This window comes from Castanea sativa, chromosome 4 (genome assembly GCF_040712315.1).
Source record: "Castanea sativa cultivar Marrone di Chiusa Pesio chromosome 4, ASM4071231v1".
NCBI classification, from domain to species: Eukaryota; Viridiplantae; Streptophyta; class Magnoliopsida; order Fagales; family Fagaceae; genus Castanea; species Castanea sativa.
In genome coordinates, this window is record NC_134016.1 from 37,629,816 (window position 1) to 37,651,683 (window position 21,868).

A 21,868-nucleotide genomic window follows, 5' to 3' on the forward strand; every position below is an offset into this window, starting at 1 on the left:
ATTATTCTAAATGAAGGTAAGCAAAAAGTGTGGATTTAAAGATGATTAGAAGACCTTGGATGTTGTTTGAATGACTTCAAACAACTTCCAAGGGGTTTGGGAAACCTCTTTGTGATTTTTGGAAAGATTGAGGGTTTTATTGCAGTTTTGGAGAGACTTGAGGTCAAGATGAAATTTTGTGAACTTTTGGATCAAAGTGTGAATTTTAGAGAAAGGCCGAGGCCAAAATGTGATTATGGGAAATTTATGAACTAAAACAAGATTTAGGAAATTTTGGGATAAAAACATGATTTTAGGAATTTATGAATTAAAACATGATTTTTGGGAATTATGCAAACGTAAGAAAATATGCATGAAGATGCAAAATATGAGAAGAAGAACTAAAATGCGAGCAATGTGAATGCAAATGTAGAAAAAGGTGGCATTTTATTGATTAAAAGAAAACATGCATGGACCCTTTTATTCTAAAAGGTGGGCCGTAGGCTATTTAAAACAGAATGCAGGCTAAAGCAAAAACGGGCTGACAGTTTATGAAATATGAGATGGGTTTAAACTTTAAAATGAAAAAGTGGGCCAAGGCCCAGTACTGTGAAAGGATCAGGCACAAGGTTCCGAAAGGTTAAAGGGCTAGTGAAATGGCCCTAAGACCATTCACGGATCGGGCTTGATGCCCAAACCCCATCTAGATTCTAGACTTGGGAACGGATCTGGTAGGAACCAGGCCACACGGACCGGGTCACAAAGCTTGCCCCGTCTCTTTCTATTAAACTTCTCCAACCCTAGCCATATCTCTTATTAGTTCTCTAGAACCATGCCACACCTCTCAGATCTACGCGATTCGCCAGAGCATCGCGAAGGCACTCGTCGCTTTCTACCAGAAGTACGTGGACGAGCAGAGCAAGAAGGAGATCAAATTCACCTACAAAATTACAAAAATGGTGGTGAAACAAAAACAAAAGACCCCACGCGCTTCTCGCGTCTACAACAACACTAAAAACCAAAAGCCAAAACAAACCTCTCTTTCTTCTTCTCCTTTTTCTCCTCTTCCTTAATTCTTTTTCTTATTCAAAACCCCATTTTTTTCCTCACTAATCTCCACCAAGTTAGGGACAAACAAAGCTAGCTTTACCAGGAGACTTCTGGGTCATTCATCCATGATGTTTTGTTGTTAAGGATAGCAAGCAAGCAAAGATTGTGTCTTGTAAAAAGGAGAGAGAAAATATCCTATGGGAAATCAAGGTCTCACTGAGTCTCAAACCTAGCAACCACTCTCCGATCTACAAGCCAAGAACGCCTTGAACGGCGCGTGAACCACCAAAGGTGGATGTGGAGGTGAAGGGTCTGACGGGTCTGCCAAGAACCGATACCATGATGGTGCACGGATCTACACGCGATGGCGCATGAACAAGTGAACAGCTCCTGACCAAGGGTAAGTTGTTGATCTTGTGTTTGTGTTTGTGTGCTCGGTGTTGTGTATGAGAATGTAGTGTTTAGCACGGATTAGGAGTATAGTGTGTGTGTGTGGTGACTCTGTGAGGATGTGTGTATTGTGTACAGAGTGAAATAGGGAAATGTGAGGTGAGTTTAAGGTCTACCCAGTTGATGTACTCCCTTTGCTTTTTGTTTTTGTTCTCTCTGCTTTGATGCCTGCTGGTTGCTGTTCTTTTTGTTGTTGATTCTAGCTTGATTTTGTGTCTGTGATAGCCTTGAATCTGCTTATCCTTGTTGATGTTTGGCTGAAGAGAAAACACAAAGATGGGTTAAGATTCAAATCAAAACAAAACAAATAAATGAGTAAAGGAATACAGAAAGAGAAATCTCATGGTTGTGTGAATGGGTTCTCTGTAGATGCCATGGAAGTCCTGTGTTTGCTACTTCCCTTTCCTCTCTCTTTTTAGTCTTTCTCTGGGATTTTTGGAGGAAAAGGGGGAGAATGAGAGAGGGCTAGAGAGAACCCATGGGTATATTATTTCTCTCTCTTCTTCTCTCTTTGTTCTTTAGCAGTAGTATTAATTAATGATTTTGTTCTTTTTTTCTCTCTTTGTTCTTTAGCAGCAGTATTCGTTAGTGATTGAAGCCCCCTCTTTTTCTGTGTTGTTCTTTTGTTAGTCTTTTGTTAGTAAATCACCTATGTAAATAACGGAGATGGATGAGAATTTCAAAGTGAAAGTGAAACAGCTTCATCAATCGAGATTTTAGTTGAAAAATTAAAAATTTAATTCCCAAAATAATATAAACTAGAATATAAAATTCATAACCTTTAAAATTCATCTAAATCCAAATCCAAATTAAATAATAATAATAAAAAAATTCATGTTTCTATTGTTCTTGATTACCACTATTTGTAGTGGGTTTGGGATTCAATTTTCTTAGATCTGAATTTTATTTATTTTATAACATAATATATATTTGATATATTTATATCTGATTCATATATTTGATTTTTTAGCCCGACGACTATATCCCCAAACTAGACTGGCCAAGCGGAGGAGGCATCATTGCTGTCTCGCCACATCAAGTTACTCGAGGTAAGTTATTTATGCTGTGTTATTTATTAATAACTAGTCGCTAACAAGTGCTATGCACGGGAACATGTCTATTTGTGAGGTAGACTAAAATAATTTTATAAAATCTTAAATTGATTAAGAAACTACACCATTGCATGATTGCTCTTATATGACTTCAATTTGTATTTACAATATGATGAAGAAGCTTAAAAGTGCAATGGCTACAAAAAAAAGCCATGTTTAAGATAATATTAATATAGGATTTATTCAAGTTTTTTTTCTTTCAACAATTAAGTTTGAGTTTAAATTAAACTTATTAGAGAAATAGAGTTTCACTCTTTGTTAAGTTTTGACTAAACAAAAATAATTTTATTTTAAAAAAGTGATAAAAAAATGATGAGTTTGAGTTTAAGTTAGACTTATGAGAGAGAGTTTTACTTCTTGTTAAGTTTGGACTAAACAAAAATAATTTTATTTAAATATTGTTTTGACGTAGAAAAGAGACTTCGGTTTTATATAGACTAGCTAATATCCTCCGCGATGCGCGGTGCATTTTGATAAATTTTGTAAGAAATTATTTATGACTCATTGATTTCATGAATACTATTATTGTTAGTCACACTTAATCTATGAGGTTTTCTACTAAAACTAAATTAAAACTAAATACATCGGGGGGAAATTCCTCTAATTCATGTAACCAAGAAATGTTACCAGATCATAGTGAAATTGTCACCTACAAACCTGTTAGTTCCTACATGTCTTTCTTGTATTATTTGTGTTTTATATATCAATTAGCTATAAAAACTTCTAGAATTTCATGATACAACAATAGAAAAAATAATGTCATAGTGATGCAATAATATCACAATTTAACTTTCAAATTTTAATTGAACTAAGAGTAGCCAAAAATAGATCCTTACCAGGTATACGCATCATACAGAAAACCAAAAATATAAATTGGCACATAATAAGAAAAAATAAGTCTAAATAAATTACAATGCTACATAAGTAAAACCGTATACATAAAATGTAAGCAAAATATTTAAGACGAACGTAATATTTTAAAAATTAACATACCTCTTAGAAAGTAAAACAAAGATATTGCGAGAAAATTATGGAAGTTTAATTTTAAGTCCAATGGAAATAAAGATTTATACTGGACAAATGTGGAGACAAATAATATTTGCTCAATTCATTGAATTCGACTCTTGCAGTTTTACATTGAAGTTAGTTTTATGCAAAAAATTGAAAAGTTTTTTTGATTCCTAAATTTTCCATGACTTTTTAGATCCATTTGTATCAATTCAAAGCATGTAAAGTTATTAATGTATACAAATTTTTTGAATTTTATTCCTACATTTTCCATGACTTTTTAAATCCACTCGTATCAATTCAAAGCATGTAAAATTATAAATGTATACAAATTTTTTGAATTTTATTAGTAATACATTGAAATAAATGCATTTGCCATTAATATATATATATATATATATATATATATATATGTATGTATGTATATATATATAAGCAGAGACCTCATGTGGGAAAGTATGAGGTTCTGCCAAGTGGCACATTGTATAGCATCCTTCTCATTTAGGCTTCCACCTCATCTAAATTTAGCATTTATGTCAACTTATTAAGTAATGACAAATACATTTATTTCAATGTATTAATAAAATTCAAAGAATTTGTATACATTTATAAATGTAGGAATAAAATTCAAAGATTTTGTATACATTTAAAAATTTACTTCCTTTGAATTGATAGGGATGGATTTAAAAAGTCATGGGAAAGGTAGGAATCAAAAAAACTTTTCAATTCTCTACATAAGACTAATTTCAATGCAAAATTGCAAGAGTTGAATTCAATGAATAGGGCGAATATTATTTTTCTCCACATCAATCAATAAATCAATATATATATATATATATAAAAGCAGGAATCTCATGTGGGAAAGCACGACATTCTGCCAAGTGGCACATTGTATGACATCCTTCTCATTTAGGCATTCACCTCATCTAAATTTAGTATTTATGTCAAACTATTAAGTAATGAAAAAATGCATTTATTTCAATATATTAATAAAATTCAAAGAATTTGTATACATTTATAATTTTACATACTTTGAATTGATATGGATGGATTTAAAAAGTCATGGAAAATGTAGAAATAAAATTCAAAGATTGAAGTTAGTATTATGTTGAAAGTTGAAAAGTTTTTTTGATTCCTACCTTACTCATGACTTTTTAGATCTATTCGTATCAATTCAAAGCATGTAAAGTTATAAATATATACAAATTGTTTGAATTTTATTCCTACATTTCCCATGACTTGTTAAATCCATCCATATCAATTCAAAGCATGTAAAGTTATAAATGTATACAAATTCTTAAAATTTTATTAATACATTGAAATAAATGCATTTGTCATTGGCTAATGGGTTGACATAAATGATAAATTTAGATGAGGTGGAAGTTTAAATAAGAAGGATGTCATATAATATGCCACTTGGCAGAACATTATGTTTTCCCACATAAAGTCTCTGCTTTTATATATACTAGTGTTCAGGGTCAGCTTTACAACACTTACCAAAAAAAAACCTTTAATAGGTTTGACTTTTGTCTTTCATATAAGACATGCAATATAATACCCTATATTGATGTTGTCGTTAAAAATCTTGACTTCGCATTGTCATCAATATGTGTTGCAATATAAAAGGAATTTTTTAAAGAAACGTAAAGGTTATTATAAATTTTATAAGTTGTATAAGTACAATTGATACTTTTGTCTCTAAGTTTTATTCCAAGTCTTCTATTTCAGTGAAATGTTACCTTTATAAATTTTCACAATAGCTCAAGTGACTATTACAATGAATGACCCTTTATATGTTTCTAAGAATCATAATCTGTCTTATTTGCCTTTATGCATTTACAAAACCATGTGGAAAGGAAAAAGTATTTAGAATGGATGAGGCTTTAGAAACTGAATTTCATTTATTGTATGTATACCACCTTAACATATATAATTATCTAAAATCCAGAAAAGCTTGTTGTGTTTAAACAAATGAACTAAAACACTTTTGAACTTTGTTTAACACCAAACAAAATTTGTACTATTTAATTTAATATTCCCATTAATTTTAGAGTGGAATAATGAAGTCACAAAATAGAGTATATATGCTTGGACAATGAAAATAAAACTAAACATTATCTTGATGAAGGAATTAAAGAGAAAAACACAACCATAAAATGCCAAATTCAATCATTTTGACAGGAAGCCAACTTACTTAGAACTACCACCTAAAAATTAAAGAATTAAGATACCTACTTTGGCATTATAGGATATCTTAATAATTTCAATAACGTTAAGTCTGATCATAGCTAGAAAAAATAAGCACCAAAATAGTTCTCATCATAGTCAAACTTTCTTTAAAATGTTGATTTTCAATTGGAAATCTTATAAATTATATGTTAGCAATACTATTAACCACTCTTCAATTGGCATATTTGATCCACATATAAGGAAAAATGTACCATAGAGAAAACATTGAAATTAGAGACCCTATATAAAATTGGACAAACAATAGTTAATATTGCCATAACAATTCAGTAGGGTTCAGTCTTTGCTTCATTTAAACATCTACAATAATAATAATCTCTAAGAAAATGCATCAATTAACTTTTTTTTAACCACAGTAAAACAAATATGTACAATTTGCAAATCTCAACAATAATAGATGATTTAAAGGTTCTCTTTGACCAAATAGAATAACATCCCAAAACAATAACTAAATATATCTTTCTACATCACTCTTGTAGACGACATCCATCCCATATAGCATCTTCCCAAACGGCTCTCTTATAGGAGTCTATTTTCTCTAATTTGACTCAGCTTGACTTACTTGATTCAGCGGTTCGCTTTCATACAGCAAGAGTCATTGGTTCAAATCCAATAATATGTAAAATCGGGTGAAACCCCTGTTTTTGCTAGCATGACAGCAAGTACAAACTGGCAGCAAGGAGTCAACTGAATGACCAAAGCATTGGTAAGTCCTTTGTTGTACTACGTGTCTCTAAGCAAAGAATACCCACTGCACCACAACCATACACACCCCATAAAATTTAGTTTAGAATTCAGAAAGTTACATGTCAGAGATTATAGTACAGTTTTGAAAGGTGATAAAAACAGAGTCCTCTGTTATCTCAGAATAGCATTTTTGGCTTCTGAACTTTATTTATATTTACATATATTAATTTACATGTTTTATCCAAGTATTTTATTTTTTGGCATCAACCAAGTGGGGCCTCAGTTTCTGAACTGAATCCAGATCAGAAACTACACTACAAATCATATCAAAAACAAAATAAAACTCTCCCCTTTTACGATCAAACATCCCTCTTCATCCATGTATCAATAGATCAAGGAAATCTCAATCCTGGCATAGAGGCATCAATGCACTTATTCTACTGATAAAATAAATTTATGTACACAAAATTTCAAAAGCTTACAGACACAATAAAATCAGAATGGCCTATTCACTATTAGATGAATGGTAAGTGAGAGTTAAGAACTCTTGCACTTATATACACACTATTCTATAAATAACTTCTTTAAAATACTAATGGATGAAATCATGAAACTCCGTTAACTCATTCTATAACCCACTTGTAGATACCTTTTAAGTAGAAAATTAATCAGACATATAGATCATGATAGCGTATTTCAATATCATAATTACAAAATCAAACGGTACCAAAATATTTTGACCAAAGAATCCAAAGAAATAAAAAAAAAGCAATACAAATTCTGTTAGGTTCAAACAGTAGTATAATAATTGGTAAGAAGTAAATCATAGCCACAACAGCTAAGCCAAACACTTCATCATTTTTCTCTTTTATGCTAAGATTTTCTCAAAATTAGTACTCCTTACTACTAAATCGGAGATCTCTTACTAAATTTGAAATCTTTTATATAATCCATCCAAGCATTGTATTACTTCTATGCTCATCCGGTCCTTTAAAACTGGATGAAATGCAAAGTATGTAAGGATTTTCATTAAAAAAATAAAAATAAAAATTAAAAACAGAAAAAAGGAGCTTTCCATAACTAGTCTCGCATTCCTGTAGCAAATTTTAAACATTCTTATAATATCATGTATTTTTAGATGATACTGTATAGCCATGCATTCTTTCTTTTCCTTTTTTTATTCTCTCTCTTACTCAATCTCTCATCTCAAACACACAATCCTTTTTTATTCATTTTTTATCACTTAAACACGCATGACCTGTGCTAGGTGTAAAAAAAATATTATTTTAATATGGTGTATTGTAAAATAAAGAATGTGATGTAAGGACTCTTATAAGAGTAGTAATGTAAAATAAATCAAATTGGCTTTTGGTGAGACGATGCATTTTTTTTTTTTTCAATAAGCAGTTGTATATGCTCTTAACAGAGTATGAACTAAGACAATATATAGCGATTATCACTATCATTAAGTCTTGACATGTGCACTGAATTGTAAAAGGTAAAAAAGAAACGGAGAAAATACCTTGTATATGATAATATGCAACAAAACTGTTGCAAACCAACTTCAACGAAAAACCTTACACACAAAAATTCAACGCCTGTGATCAATAGGATTTTGTGAATCCAACAAAAGGCAAACGTATTAAAGCATTAAGATTTTTTTTTTTCATAAATTTTAAAGCATTAAGAAAATGAATTGGGTAAATTACCTCTTCATATAGACAATAAATTCAAGTGCATGATCACGTTTTTAAAAGTACTCCTCATGCCTCAAAACATTAAAAATGAAAACTTATGTTAGATTCCATCTAGCAGTCTCTCCAAAAATATTAAAGCTCAAAGTTAGCAGCAAAATTGCTTACATACCTGCTATGGAAATCCACAATGGGATGTAGATGCCTAAGTTTGATGTAATTATCTTGAATAGATAAAAATTGCATAAAATAAGTTAACAATTGCAATTATTCATATTGAAATTTGACTGTAATTGAATAGTAGAGAGTGAAACCATCACTTTAGAACCAAACACAGTCCTGAACAATAAAAAAAATGAATATATGAGATGAATTCTATTTGAAAATAAAACTGAGTTAAAACACAGTAAATAAAAATTGTTCAAACTCAAAACTAATGATGATAACTTTACAATGCAACATAGAAGTAGCTATGGCACTTACGAATGTCATATTTTCACAAATGATATGCCACGATCTCACACAACATTAATCTGTGCCTTCTAATATTCCTAATTCTTATGAGTAGTTTGTCTCCATTTGATATTATTTTATTTCATAATGCTGTAATTTTCTTCCACTTATAGTTCTCACTATTTTAAATATCGTAAATTATTCCATGTTTTCAGATTAGACCTGTTACATTAGCCACTCCATGAGTCCATGATCCACAAACTGGCTTTGGAAGTTGCAATGCCTCAACTCTTACTACGTCACTTTGCCTTGATCTCCCTTATTCATTGTCAAACATTTTTTCCCCTATATCAATATTCATAAACAAAAAAAAAAAATCAGTTTGAAGTTTATATGATATCCCAAAGCATTAATAGTTAACATATGAAACAAATCAAACAAAACACACCGAAAAATTTATTTGAAATTTCTCAAAAACGACTCTCGAAACCCAATCTTTACTGCCAATCTCTTCAATCAAAAATAATCTCCACAATCACAATTTAGATGAGAAATACGTACCCATTTAGACAGCCATTGGTTTCTGCTTAGAGAATTTTGTAAGGGGATTTTGGAACTATGAGAAATCAATCAGAGGGGCAAAAACTTAGTACCTGATCCTGAAATCAATGGCAAAAAAAAAAAAAAAAAAAAAGAAAAAAATCAGTGAAAAAGGAAAGACAAAAAGAAGACTGCTTAACATGTTTTCTGAATTGCAAGGTAATAGGGTGGTGAGACCGTTCTCTCATCTTCTTCTTCTACTCCTCTAAAGGATGATTGATACAATTTTAAACTAATAAAAGCAACTATAACAATCAAATCATGTTCTTGTGTTTTTATTTTCAGAACATATGAAGTGGTCTATTTCATCAGCAAAGCATAGTATCTTTAATTTTAGTATGCAATAGGAAATGCAAATAATACGTAATATTGTTCAAAGAGCTAAGTTGAAATAATGTCTTTGAGTGGAATCTTGTAAAATGTGTGGATTCCTCTAAGAACTTCATCGAGCCCATGCTACTTAAGACAACAGAAACTAAATTAACGAAATTAAAGATTAATTTTCCTCAAGTCTAAAAAGTAAATTATAGTCTATTAACACTCCTAAAATTTGAAACTCCTAAAATTTAATCTATATGAGTTGATCATTTTTTAAATTCATACCAAAACTTGTAGTTGGTCAAACCTAAGCCTAAATCAAAATCAAGAGCATATCTGAAACCTTAAACATGATTTATTTTAAAGAATTTCACATTCAAAAAATTACATACCCAAACCTAAGCCTAAATCAAAATCAATTCGATCGAAATCCCCAAGCCTAAATCATATTTAAACGATAAAATTTTAAAACAAATAAAAAAACCTTACCGGTAAAGGTTTTAATGTGGTGACAGAATGGTAGGGAAAATAGTGAATCGGTCTGCTTAATTAGCCAAATGATAAAGCCGCATTATTTCTTTTGCTTGTTTGTGTTGAAAAAATGGGTTTAAGGTTTGGATGAGGGGAAAAACCTTTATTGAAACCATAAATAACCGAAATGCCTAAATCAAAACAAAGCAAATACCAAAACTGCCAAACATAAATCATTGTTATCGCAAGATTTTGGTTTTTTCTTTTAAAAATTTATTTTAAAAAATAAAAAAAACAAATAAAGCTAAAAAAGAAAACTCACCCTGTAACAGTGTACCACCGGTTGAGGAATGCAAATTTTTTGGTGGTTAGAGTCCGACAGTGGTGCTGGCCTGAGATGTCTCTCCATCTCCCCTACGCCTACGATTTTTGGTAGTCCACGCCAAACTGTAGAAAAAACATTGATAGAACTGACTGTTTTGTTTTTGTAAGAACCAGAGATGATAATTTGAAATGAAAGCATCAAAGAAAGAGAATAAAGCCGTCTATTTTTCAAAAGGGGTCAAAGAAGAATCCTAGACGTCTCAACAGGGGAAACTCAACGGTGAGAAGTTTTAGAAAACAAAAAACAGTAGAGTTTTTGCATGTTTATAAATTTGACTAAATCTAACCCAAAATACCAATCTAAATCATAATTAACACCCAATTGATTCTCCAAAAAAAAGCCAAAAACCCTAAATTTTTAAATTTAAAATAGAACTTTATCAGTAGCGATTCTGATAGCCAGGTAGTGGGTGGAGGCTTATAGTGATGACAGAAGATCTGGATGGCGCCCTTACGGTCTCTGTCTTCCTTTTCTCTCGATCTCTCTTTCTCCTTTCTTCGTGTAGCAATCTTTTTTTATTTTATTTTATATGAACTCTCTCATTCTCTCTCTGGGTGGCGCCCTTATGGTGATGGCAGAAGATTTGGGTGGCGCCCTTCTCTTTGTCTCTTTGTCTCTGTTGCTCTATTTCTTTGTCTCTCTTTTCTCACGATCACTTTTTCTCCTTTCTCCGTGTAGCAGTCTTTCTTTTCTTTTTTTCTCCATTTAAGCGGTTAGTTTTTCTTTTATACCTAGGGCTCCCAAACAGTGTTTTGACAGAGTGAAACATTATCATTTATCGCTTTTAAACGGTGTCGTAACGTTAATAAACAATATAATGTATCGCTTTTTAAAGTGAAATGTGTCTGAATTTTAGATAGACAGTTATCCTATTTGTCAACACGTCCTTAAATGCAGGAACCAACTTTCTCTCAGCTTCGTCTATTATATAAATATAGATATAGATAATATATAGACTAGCTTACATAATTGTGTCAATAATATTGAGGTTATTAAATTATTAACATTATTTTATTCCTGAAAAGTACTTTTTAACTTTAGTACTTATTGGGGCAGTCACGTTAATTGGGGACTTTATATATTTCATTAAGATAATGATGACATAAAAAAATAGTGATTTTAATAATTAATTAAGGGAATAATCTTATAATTCACTTAATTTTTCTTTAAAATGAATGCATAATATATGTACCATTTTGAGGGGGAAAAAATAAACCTAAAAGAAGGGTGTCACGAATTTTGTGTTTTGAAAATAATTTTTGGTTATTGTTTATTTACATTTGGTTATTTTTATTTTCTACATTTTAGATGTAAAAACTCACATAATTTTTTTAACATAATATTTTATGTAACAAGGGAATAAAATGTAATTTATCCTACTTTTTTAAGTAAATGAAAATATTGTTGAAATGATTAAGAAAGTACTTAGAGAATTTATCAAATTGGATACCGAAATGATTAAGAAAGAATCTTTTTTATAAGCTGAAAAGTATTGGATTTATTTTCTCTACAAAACTCAATCAAACCACAAAACTTCTTTTTATTTTTGGAGAAGAACCACATAACTAATTGATCTCCATTTACCACCCCCCCCCAAATAAAAAAGCATGCAGATTTTTTTATAAAAAATTGGAAGGCATTGGAATTAGTTTTGTAATGGTTTATGCTATGCCCTATCTTTTTATTTTTCAATGCAAGGCGTTTATCCTTTTTTTGTATATATATAAAAATAAAATGCGTGGTATTTAATGATAAGCAATCAAGGAGGACAGATTTTAGCTATTGGTGATGTCCATGAGGATTAAGATAAATCCCAATAATTAGCAAGCGCAAAAAGATTTCATCCGAAGACTACATAAAACTTAAAACTATTACTGTCAAAATGAAATAAAACATAAAACTAGGGTCTTTCTAGTCTAACATAAAACTCTTACTGTCAAAATGAAATAAAACATAAAACTAGGGTCTTTCTAGTCTAGGATGAGTCAGACTGTAATGTGCTCTTGCCACTTCTGTTTCAGCTCTTCTCCTTTGACATTCTTCAAAATTAAAACTACTTGTCTACTTTATATTTTGAGAATCAAACTAGGCTATATTAAAACTACTAATGTCAAAATGAAATAAATGAACATAAAACTAGGCTCTCTGTAGAGACCATCTCTTTCTCCAATCTTGTAACCACTTCGGTATCAGCTCTTTTCCTCTGTCACAAAACAAATTTAGTTTATAAAAAATATTACTATATTAAACAGGCAACTAATTAAGACCAACTTTATTTTAAAACTAACTTAATTCATTACCTACCATTCTTCAAAATAAAACTAGGGTCTGCCTAGTCTAGGATGAGTTAGACTGTAATGTGCTCCATTCTCCTTGCCACTTCTGTTCCAGCTCTTCTTCTTCTCTACCATTCTTCAAAATTAATAATGCAAATTTCAATGGTGCTTGATATGTACCTACCCTTTCAACTCTAGGTAAAATGTTCACTCCTGTGACCCATCAAACAGCTATAGGTAGTCGTATCCATCATAGTGCCACTCAGTCCCATTAACTGTTTTTAAATTGTAGAGATATACGACGCTTCAAATATCCCCATCCAATAATTAATATTGCGTGGTTGACTTTCTCAAGCTTTTGTATAAATTAAACACAATTTTTATTATAAAAGCATAAATAAAATTAGTCACACTATTAAAAAAATGGCATGTAACACATACATACATATAGATATATTTAAAAAGTTTAGTGAACACATGACACAATTTTAAGTGAATAATTATGGTGTGGTCCTCACATAAAGTTAAACACATTACGCAAAATTAGATTTTAATTTTAAATTTTAATTAAACTTTCACTGAGTTATGTCTATTAATCTATGTGTCTATATATATATATATATATAGATAGATAGATAGATTAGACTATTAGTGCTAAAACAGCAATAATAAATAATTACATATAACATTACAATTATTAATAAAAATCTCATAAATAAAACAATTAAACATTAAGTATACATACCAATGCCCCTATTAGTGGGACATAACTGAGAGCCTCAATCAGACACTCTTTTCTAAGTGAAACTAGCGCAACACCATTAATAGTGTACTGATGAGGTGAGATCTCCTAAAAAAACCAAATAATTAACTAAAGCACACTTTTAAAAAAAATAAATAAAAAAATAAAAAATTAATTTTGCCTTATTCCTTTTATCAAGTTGTTGTGGACTCCCTACAAAAGGGTAGGATCTCTCATCTGAGAGTCCATGCTCCATAACGTAGGTCATAGGATTAAGAAGTGTAGCTATAGTAATCGCGTGCCAAATTATAACATCCAAAAACTCCTGCACGGCTGGCTTTGGCAGCTTACCACTTTAACAAAGTACATGGTAAGTAGCCACAAGCACCAGCGCCCAACAGATAACTACGTAAAAAAAATACATAAAAAAAAACAAACATACTAACCAAACTCCATAATAAATAGGGGTGGTAAAATCAACCAAAACTCCTTGTCTACCCAAACTCACCAAATAATTAATTGGGTTAAATGGGTATCAATCGAATTATTAATAAAAACTGGTATAGTTAAAGAACTGGTAATCACTCTCTTTTTCAACTCTTTTACTGTACCGGTTTTTATTAATAATTTGGTTAATACCTAATTAACCCAAATAATAATTTGGTGGGTTTGGGTCGATTTTGCCACCCCTATTTATTTTGGAGTTTGTTTGGCATGTTTTTTTTTTCAAATGTATTTTTATGTAGTTATATGTTGGGCGCTGGTGCTTGTTGCTGCTTACCACGTACTTTGTGACAGTGGTAAGTTGCCAAAGCCAGCCGTTCAGGAGCTTTTAGATGTTATAGTTTGGCACCTTGTTACTGGAGCTGCACTTCTTGATCCTGTGACCTACGTTATGGCGTGTATGGACTCTCGGATGAGAGGTCTTACACTTTTGTAGGGAGTGCACAGTAGTTTGATAAAAAAAAGAAGGTAAAACTAATTTTTGATTTTTTTTTTTCAATAAAAAGTGTGCTTTAGTTAGTTAATTTTTTTTTAAGAGATATCACCTTATTAGTACGCTATTGATGGTGTTGCGCTAGTTCCACTTAGAGAAGATCGTCTGATTGTGGCTCTCAGTTATGGCCCACTAATAGGGGCCTTTGTATGTATACTTAATGTTTAATTGTTTTATTTATGAGATTTTTATTGATAGTTGTAATGTTATAAGTAATTATTATTGTCGTTTGGGCACAAATAGTCTAACATATTATATTAATAGGCAAAACTTAGATAAAGTTTAATTAGTATTTAAAATCTAATTTTGCGTCATTTGTTTAACTTTATGTGAGGACAACATTATAATTATCCACTTAAAATTGTGCCATGTGTTCACTAAATTTTTTAAATGTGTATGTAAGTGCACAATTGCACCTGGACCCCAAAGACAACTACGGACTCAGGCTCAATAAGCCTTAAACAATCAAATTTGTAGAGTGTGGGCTTGAAATCTAGGATAGAGGTACTGAGAACTTGATAACAGGCTAAGAGTTACAAACACTTGTAAATAACAAATAATAATTGCAAATAGGCCTCCTCGGACATAAGCCGAGGACTACTTCTATATTATTTCTCTTTCTTTCTTAAAAGTTATAATTCTTAATTTCTTTCTTAGTTACAGAAAAAAAACCCCCCCTTCTTTGGCGTTCATCCCCCTTAAATACTTCTTTTCCTGATGCTTTATCCACGTGTTGCTCCAACCCCCTCCCTCCTAGATATTTCTTTTCTTAGTGCCTTTGAATAGTGACCAGAAGTTTCAGTTCTACTGTTCAGGGGTCACTTCCTCATTAATGCGGCCAGGGAGGTAGGTGCAGAGTCTTTAATGTGGAGGTGGCAGCCTTTGATTTTGGTATTTTTCTAACACCGGTGTACCTCGAAAGTTCAGGGTTTACCCCCTTTAACCAACAGTCTTTTCGGAATATTGCCTTGACCTTCATAGTGAAGCTTCGAGTTCTCCTGGGTCTATCCGAGGAGAAACTTACCCTCGGATGTGTCCTCGGACCCTCGGCGTATGGGCCGATTCGCAGTACTAACAAATTCTTAGCTCAAGAGCAGGTCGGCCCTCCTTGCTACAGCCCAAAGGCCCATATGCCCACTTGGGTCCTCTTACTCCCCACAATAGCCCCTCAAAACTCTATTTTTCATCATCCGAGGAGAAAAATAGGGTTTTGATTCAACGAGGACTTACCCTACACGTTTTGTAAATAATTGCACGTGTGGAGACCGTTTTGTGTTCCAGAGGACGCCACTTGGCGGTTTTATTTTCAAAAACGCGCGCATTTATTAGCATAAGTTACACCTTGTCCCCCACGTTCAACGGTGAGATGAGCATCCAACGGCCCTTGTTACTCCATGAAAATTTGGGCAGGACAAATGCAATTTCGAGGCCGCTTCCCGCATGTCGTGACGCTTCGGGAACCTGCACCCTCATTTATTTCCTCAGAGGCTAATCCCATCAAAACATCAGTAATCACCTTTTGTATGCAGAAATCCGTGGAAATTCGCACAACTTGAAATTTGTAAGTTCTTATTATTTTTCCTTAACCCTTTTTCCTCGGATCCTGTCCTCGGCTCCCCTTCTAACTGTTCCCCCTCTTAGAACTTAGTCTTTCGTTTCTTTCTGATGGGAAAGTTTAAGTGTCTAGTAGATACCGCCGCTGGGATGGAAGGTTTTAGGGCCAAATATCGCATTCCCAGCGACGTAGGCTTAAAAGACTTCCCGGCGGAAGCCGTAGCCGGTTCTAGAAAAATCGGAGAGGTCATCATCCCAATGGTCGCCTTCGTAGAAGGTGGGATGACCCTCCCAATGAAACCCGTAACTAGGGAGTACCTCCGCAACCACCGGTTGTGTCCCGATCAGTGCGCTCCCAACGTTTTTAGAGTTTTAGGTAGCGTTGACGCTCTAAACGAGCAGATGGGTCTCAACCTTACCTGACACGACGTTGTTTTCATGTACGAGTGCCATAAACTTACCAATGTAGGTTATTACATCAAATTCCGTTCCAGCATAGTTAGGTTAATCTCCTGTTTGCCCAAGTCTAATAAAGGCATGAAGGATGACTACCTCATCGTCTCTGGCAACTGGCACGATGGCCCCCACTGCCCAGTTGAGTGGGGAGATCCAGGTGCGACACCTTAGGATTTAACTTTCCACCTCATAACTCCCTCTAACGTCTATAAATGTGCATTTGCATTTACTTGAGCGTGTAACTTTAATTTATTGCATATCCTACGAATCTGATCGTGTTTGTTTATTTTGATGTCTTTTTTGCAGATAAGCAACTCGTGCGCCCACGTTTAAGCCATTGCAACGTTGCCGATTTGAATCGAGTGCTACGCTCCGAGGTATTCGTCAGCGAAGACTTACAAGTTAGGGCGGCTCATTTGATACTAGGGTATGACCTTATCTCTTCGGACTTCCAGGAGATCGAGAACGCAATAATTGCGGGTGACCGAAGGCGTAGGAGAATTCACGTAGCCCGACCCCACTTCTTGGCTGACCACGACATTCCCGACGCCCCTCACACCGTTCTGTACTATCGTCCTATTGCGGCAATTCCCCTCGCCACGCACTCTCAGGCAATGGTTATCCCAGAGGAGCAAGTGTCTTCGGCGAACACGTTGGACGAGGAGATAGATAGGTTCCAACTCGAGGATGCCCCACGACCTCGCGGAAGCCCGTTCGTTGTTCTTTCTGACGAGGAAGAAGAAGCAGCCGAGGCCTTTGGGATCGCGGGTCTAGTGATAGCGCATCCAGACGACGGTTTCATTGAAGAAGAGATGGATGAGTTGAAGGACCTTATGATCGCGAGAGGCGCACGTGTAGCAAAGAAGGGAACGAGGGGGTCCCAAGTTCCCCCGGCTTTACCACCACCTCCTCCTCCTCCAGCCAACCCCAAGCCTTCGGCCGAAGATCCCAAGAAGAAAAGGAAGGCGGAGGCCAAGGGGGCTGGTGGTGAAAAACAAAAGAAGATGAAACAGCCCGCGCCGGCCCAGCAGTAGAAATTGGACAAGGGCAAAGGGTGCGCCCGCTCAGTTGAAAGCGGGGAGATCAGAGACGTGGCCGAGGTGCGCCGAGCACCAGCTACCTGGTCTCTTGACTTGAGACTGGACGGCGCACCAATTCCCTGCCACTCCAGCATTAGGACAGTCCAACAAGGCCACGCCCACCACTTGGCCGAGGTGTTGGAGCGTCCTCTTCTGCTGCCCAAGGACATGAAAAACTTGGAGAAGATGGGCCAGCCGCAGCTGTTCCTCTCATTAAAAAGGGGTTTAGCTCTGGTAAGTTCCATCTTACACTTGTACTCTATATTCATTTATAGACACTTTACCATTTTTAACCTCCTGACATTTTTGCAGTCCATCTAAGAAGTTTTCGCGGCCGAGAAGTTTGTGGAGGACTATCGGAAGCGAGCTGGGATGGAGCAAGAGCTAAGGCAGGAGACAGTAAGGTCCTTAGGCCAGGCCCTAGCAGAGAACGGGAAAATCACGTCGTAGCTGGCCGACTTAAAAAGAGAGAGAGATGGTGCCGAGGCCAGCTTGAAGACGATGGAGACCCAAGTGGAGGGGCAGCGTAAGCTCTTTCGCCAAAAGGACGACGAGCTCTCTCAAGCCCAACGAGTACGCTTTGACTTGGAGAACGAGCTTACGCAAATGAAGGAGAAGGCTCGTAGCCATAAGCTCGCACTGGAGGCCGCGAAGAAGGCCAGCTATCAGGAGGGGGTAACTATAACGCAAGTACAGTTGACAGAGGCCTTCGCGGCATTGTGCCAAGAGTACTGTCAACAGGTCTGGGGAGAGGCCATGGATGCAGCAGGGGTTCCTCCAGCTTCCGAGCTGAGGAAGCCCGAGAACATCTGGCTTCCCTTAGACATACAGGAGATAGAAGACCCTACTGTAGCAGCCTCTCCTGCCTTTCCTCTTGTGATGCAAGAGCTTGTTCCTGATCCTACAGAACCTGAAGGTTCCCATAAAGAGAAGGACAAGTGTGATGGCGCCGAGAAGGAGCAAGTTCAAGACATGGAGCCCCTCATCCCTTCAACAGACAAAGGGAAGCAAGTTTTGTCCACCTTTGAGCTGGAACTGAAGAGTACCGAGGCTGGCAGCAGCTCCCTCCAAGACCCCCCTGCACAAGCTTAAGGCCTAGGATAGAGCTTTTTGTACTCCTCCCCCCCCCCCTTTTTTTTGATGTATATAATTAATGAAGAACAGTTTTATTCAACTTTCATTCATGTTGTATTTGTTCTACTTTATTCTTTTTGTGCTTGTCATGAAAGTTCTCACTAATAAATAGTTAAAGGGAGAACAGTATAAATAAGTCTAACTCTACCAATCAAATAACTATAACTTCAAAACAGCTGTATGACTTAGTTTGAATATTAAACAATGCCTTAGTTAGAAAACTCACATGATGGTTAAACCTTTGTAATCTGAGGTATTGCTTTTAGTAGGATGTAAGGTCTGAGGACCATTCCTTACAAAAATTTGTTTAATACTTAAAGATATAGAACTTAAGATCCAGATTAATGAATGGTAAGATACTGATTTGCACAAGACGTGTGATAAGAATAAGAACAGTGACAAGATATTAGGAATAGTAACTTCAAATGTTAATTTCCCCAAAGTAGGAGGTCTAAAGACCCGGCATAACTAAGGTTCTGTTTAACAAATGACAAGATATCAATTTCCACAAGGTTTGTGGTCCGAGAACTACACTTAACCAAGTTTCTGTTTGACTCTTAAGAATAGTAACTTCAAATGTTAATTTTCCCAAAGTAGGAGGTCCGAGGACCCGGCATAACTAAGGTTCTGTTTGACAAATGACAAGATATCAATTTTCACAAGGTTTGTGGTCTGAGGACTACACTTAACCAAGTTTCTGTTTGACTCTTAAGAATAGCAACTTCAAATGTTAATTTTTCCAAAGTAGGAGGTCCGAGGACCCGGCATAACTAAGGTTCTGTTTAACGAATGACAAGATATCAATTTCCACAAGGTTTGTGGTCCGAGGACTACACTTAACCAAGTTTCTGTTTGACTCTTAAGAATAGCAATTGCAAGCCCTTGAGGTATTTGTAACTTTGAACTGATAACAAACAAAAGCACATTTCATTAATAATAATACTTTCGAAAGTTATTTACATTCCATGGGCGTGGTACAATTCTTTCATCTAAGTCAGCTAGCTGATACGACCCTATGCTTGCTACTGAAACAATGCGATAGGGGTCTTCCCAATTTGGTCCTAGTTTACCCTAAGCTGGGTTCTTAGAAGTGCCCACAACTTTTCTTAGTACAAGATCCCCAAGTATGAGTGGCCTTAGCTTCACGTGGGCATCATATCCCCGTTTTAGCTTCTGTTGATAATACGCCATTTGGACCATAGCTGCCTCGCGTCGTTCCTCAAGTAAATCAAGACCTTTCTCCAGGAGTTCATTGTTATTCTCTGGACTAAAAGAACTTGTCTTCAGGGTGGGAAAACCAGATTCCAGAGGTATAACCGCCTCGGCTCCATAAGTCATAGAGAATGGTGTTTCTCCCGTGGACCTGCGCGGTGTAGTTTGATACGTCCATAGAACATGTGGGAGTTCTTCTACCCATCTGCCTTTCGCATCGTCCAACCTTTTCTTGAGCCCACTAACTATGACCTTGTTAACGGCCTCGGCTTGCCCATTTCCCTGAGGATAAGCTGGGGTGGAGTATCTATTTATGATGCTCATGTCACCACAATATTTCTTAAAAGCCTTGCTGTCGAATTGAACGCCATTGTCTGAGATAAGTGTGTGTGGTATTCCGAATCTAGTGACGATGTTTTTCTAGACAAACTTCTTGGAATCAACGTCTCTGATATTTGCTAAGGGCTCGGCCTCAACCCATTTAGTGAAATAGTCTGTCCCTACGAGAAGCCATCTTTTATTTCCTGCAGCCTTCGGAAATGGCCCCACTATGTCCAATCCTCATTGTGCAGAAGGCCAAGGACTGGAGAGAGGGTTGAGAGCCCCTCCAGGTTGATGAATATTAGGGGCAAACCTCTGGCATTTATCACACCTTCGAGCATAATCTTGAGCCTCCCTCTGCATATTGGGCCACCAATAACCCTGAGTTAGGCCTCTATGGGCTAAGGACCTTCCCCTAGTGTGGCTTCCACAAATCCCTTCATGCAATTCTTCCAAAAGCGTTTCCGTTGATTCCGGGTGTACACACAACAAGTACGATCTCGAGAAGGATCGTTTGTACAGTTTCTGATCCTCGGACAACCAGAAACGTGGCGCCTTTCGACGTACCTTATCTGCTTCAGACTTGTCCTCAGGAAGGATGTCATTCTTAAGAAAAGATACGATTGGGTCCATCCAACTAGGTCCAAGCCTTATTAGATGGATGCGAGCCGCATTGACAGCGGTAAGAGTTGGCTTTAGCAAATCCTCCACAAGGATTATCCTGGGCAAACCCTGAGCCGAAGACGTTGCTAACGTAGCCAAAGAATCGGCATGGGTGTTTCCACTCCTAGAGATGTGAACTAAGACGAAGAAGTCAAATTCAGCTTGATGACGCTTGACTTGGGCCAAATATTCTTGCATTCTTGGGTCCCTAGCCTCCATGGTCCCCGTGACCTGGCCGACCACTAACTGAGAGTCCGAGAATGCATGGACTTCCTTTCCACCCATCTTATGTACCATGTTCATGCCCACCAAGACTGCTTCGTACTTGGCTTCATTATTAGTAGCCGAGAATGACAGCCTTAGAGATTTTTCGAAGATAATTCCCTCAGGGGATATCAAGACAAGTCCGACACTAGACCCTTTCTGATTAGCTGCCCCATCCACATACATTTTCCAAGTCGGAAGGGCCGCGGCCGTGACAACACCAAATGATTTTCCATCCATGTGTGTTTCTTTCAGAGTTTCTTCTAGCAATGGTTCGGTAAACTCTGCCACCAAGTCAGCGAGGACCTGGCCCTTCACCGAGGTGCGAGGCTTGTATTTAACGTCAAAGGCTCCTAGAATGGTTCCCCACTTTGCCACCCTGCCAGAGTAATCGGCACTGCGTAACACCGCCTTGAGAGGCAATTGGGTAAGAACCACCACCGTATGAGACTGAAAATAATGAGGAAGCTTCTGCGTGGCATGAACTATGGCCAGAAGTGCTTTCTCCAAGAGTAGGTAGCACACCTCAGCCTCATTCAAAGACTTACTAACGTAGTAGACCGGTCTTTGCACCTCGCTTTCATTCCTGATAAGGACCAGGTTGACTGTGTGGACGGCCACTGCCAGATAAGCAAACAAAACCTCGTCTGCCTCGGGGCGAGACAAAATGGATGGCCGAGAAAGATATTGCTTAAGCTGTTGGAAAGCTAACACGC

The 21,868-nt window shown here is 35.9% G+C and overlaps 1 protein-coding gene across 1 annotated transcript; it reads left to right on the top strand.

Moving 5' to 3' along the window:
- Positions 1 to 811: 811 nt before the first annotated feature.
- LOC142632823 (uncharacterized) lies at positions 812 to 17,299 on the top strand. The gene is made up of 4 exons (XM_075807151.1): positions 812 to 880; positions 2,450 to 2,528; positions 16,786 to 17,191; positions 17,290 to 17,299. The coding sequence occupies exons 1-4, from the start codon at positions 812 to 814 to the stop codon at positions 17,297 to 17,299; spliced, it is 564 nt and encodes a 187-aa protein (XP_075663266.1).
- Positions 17,300 to 21,868: the final 4,569 nt, after the last annotated feature.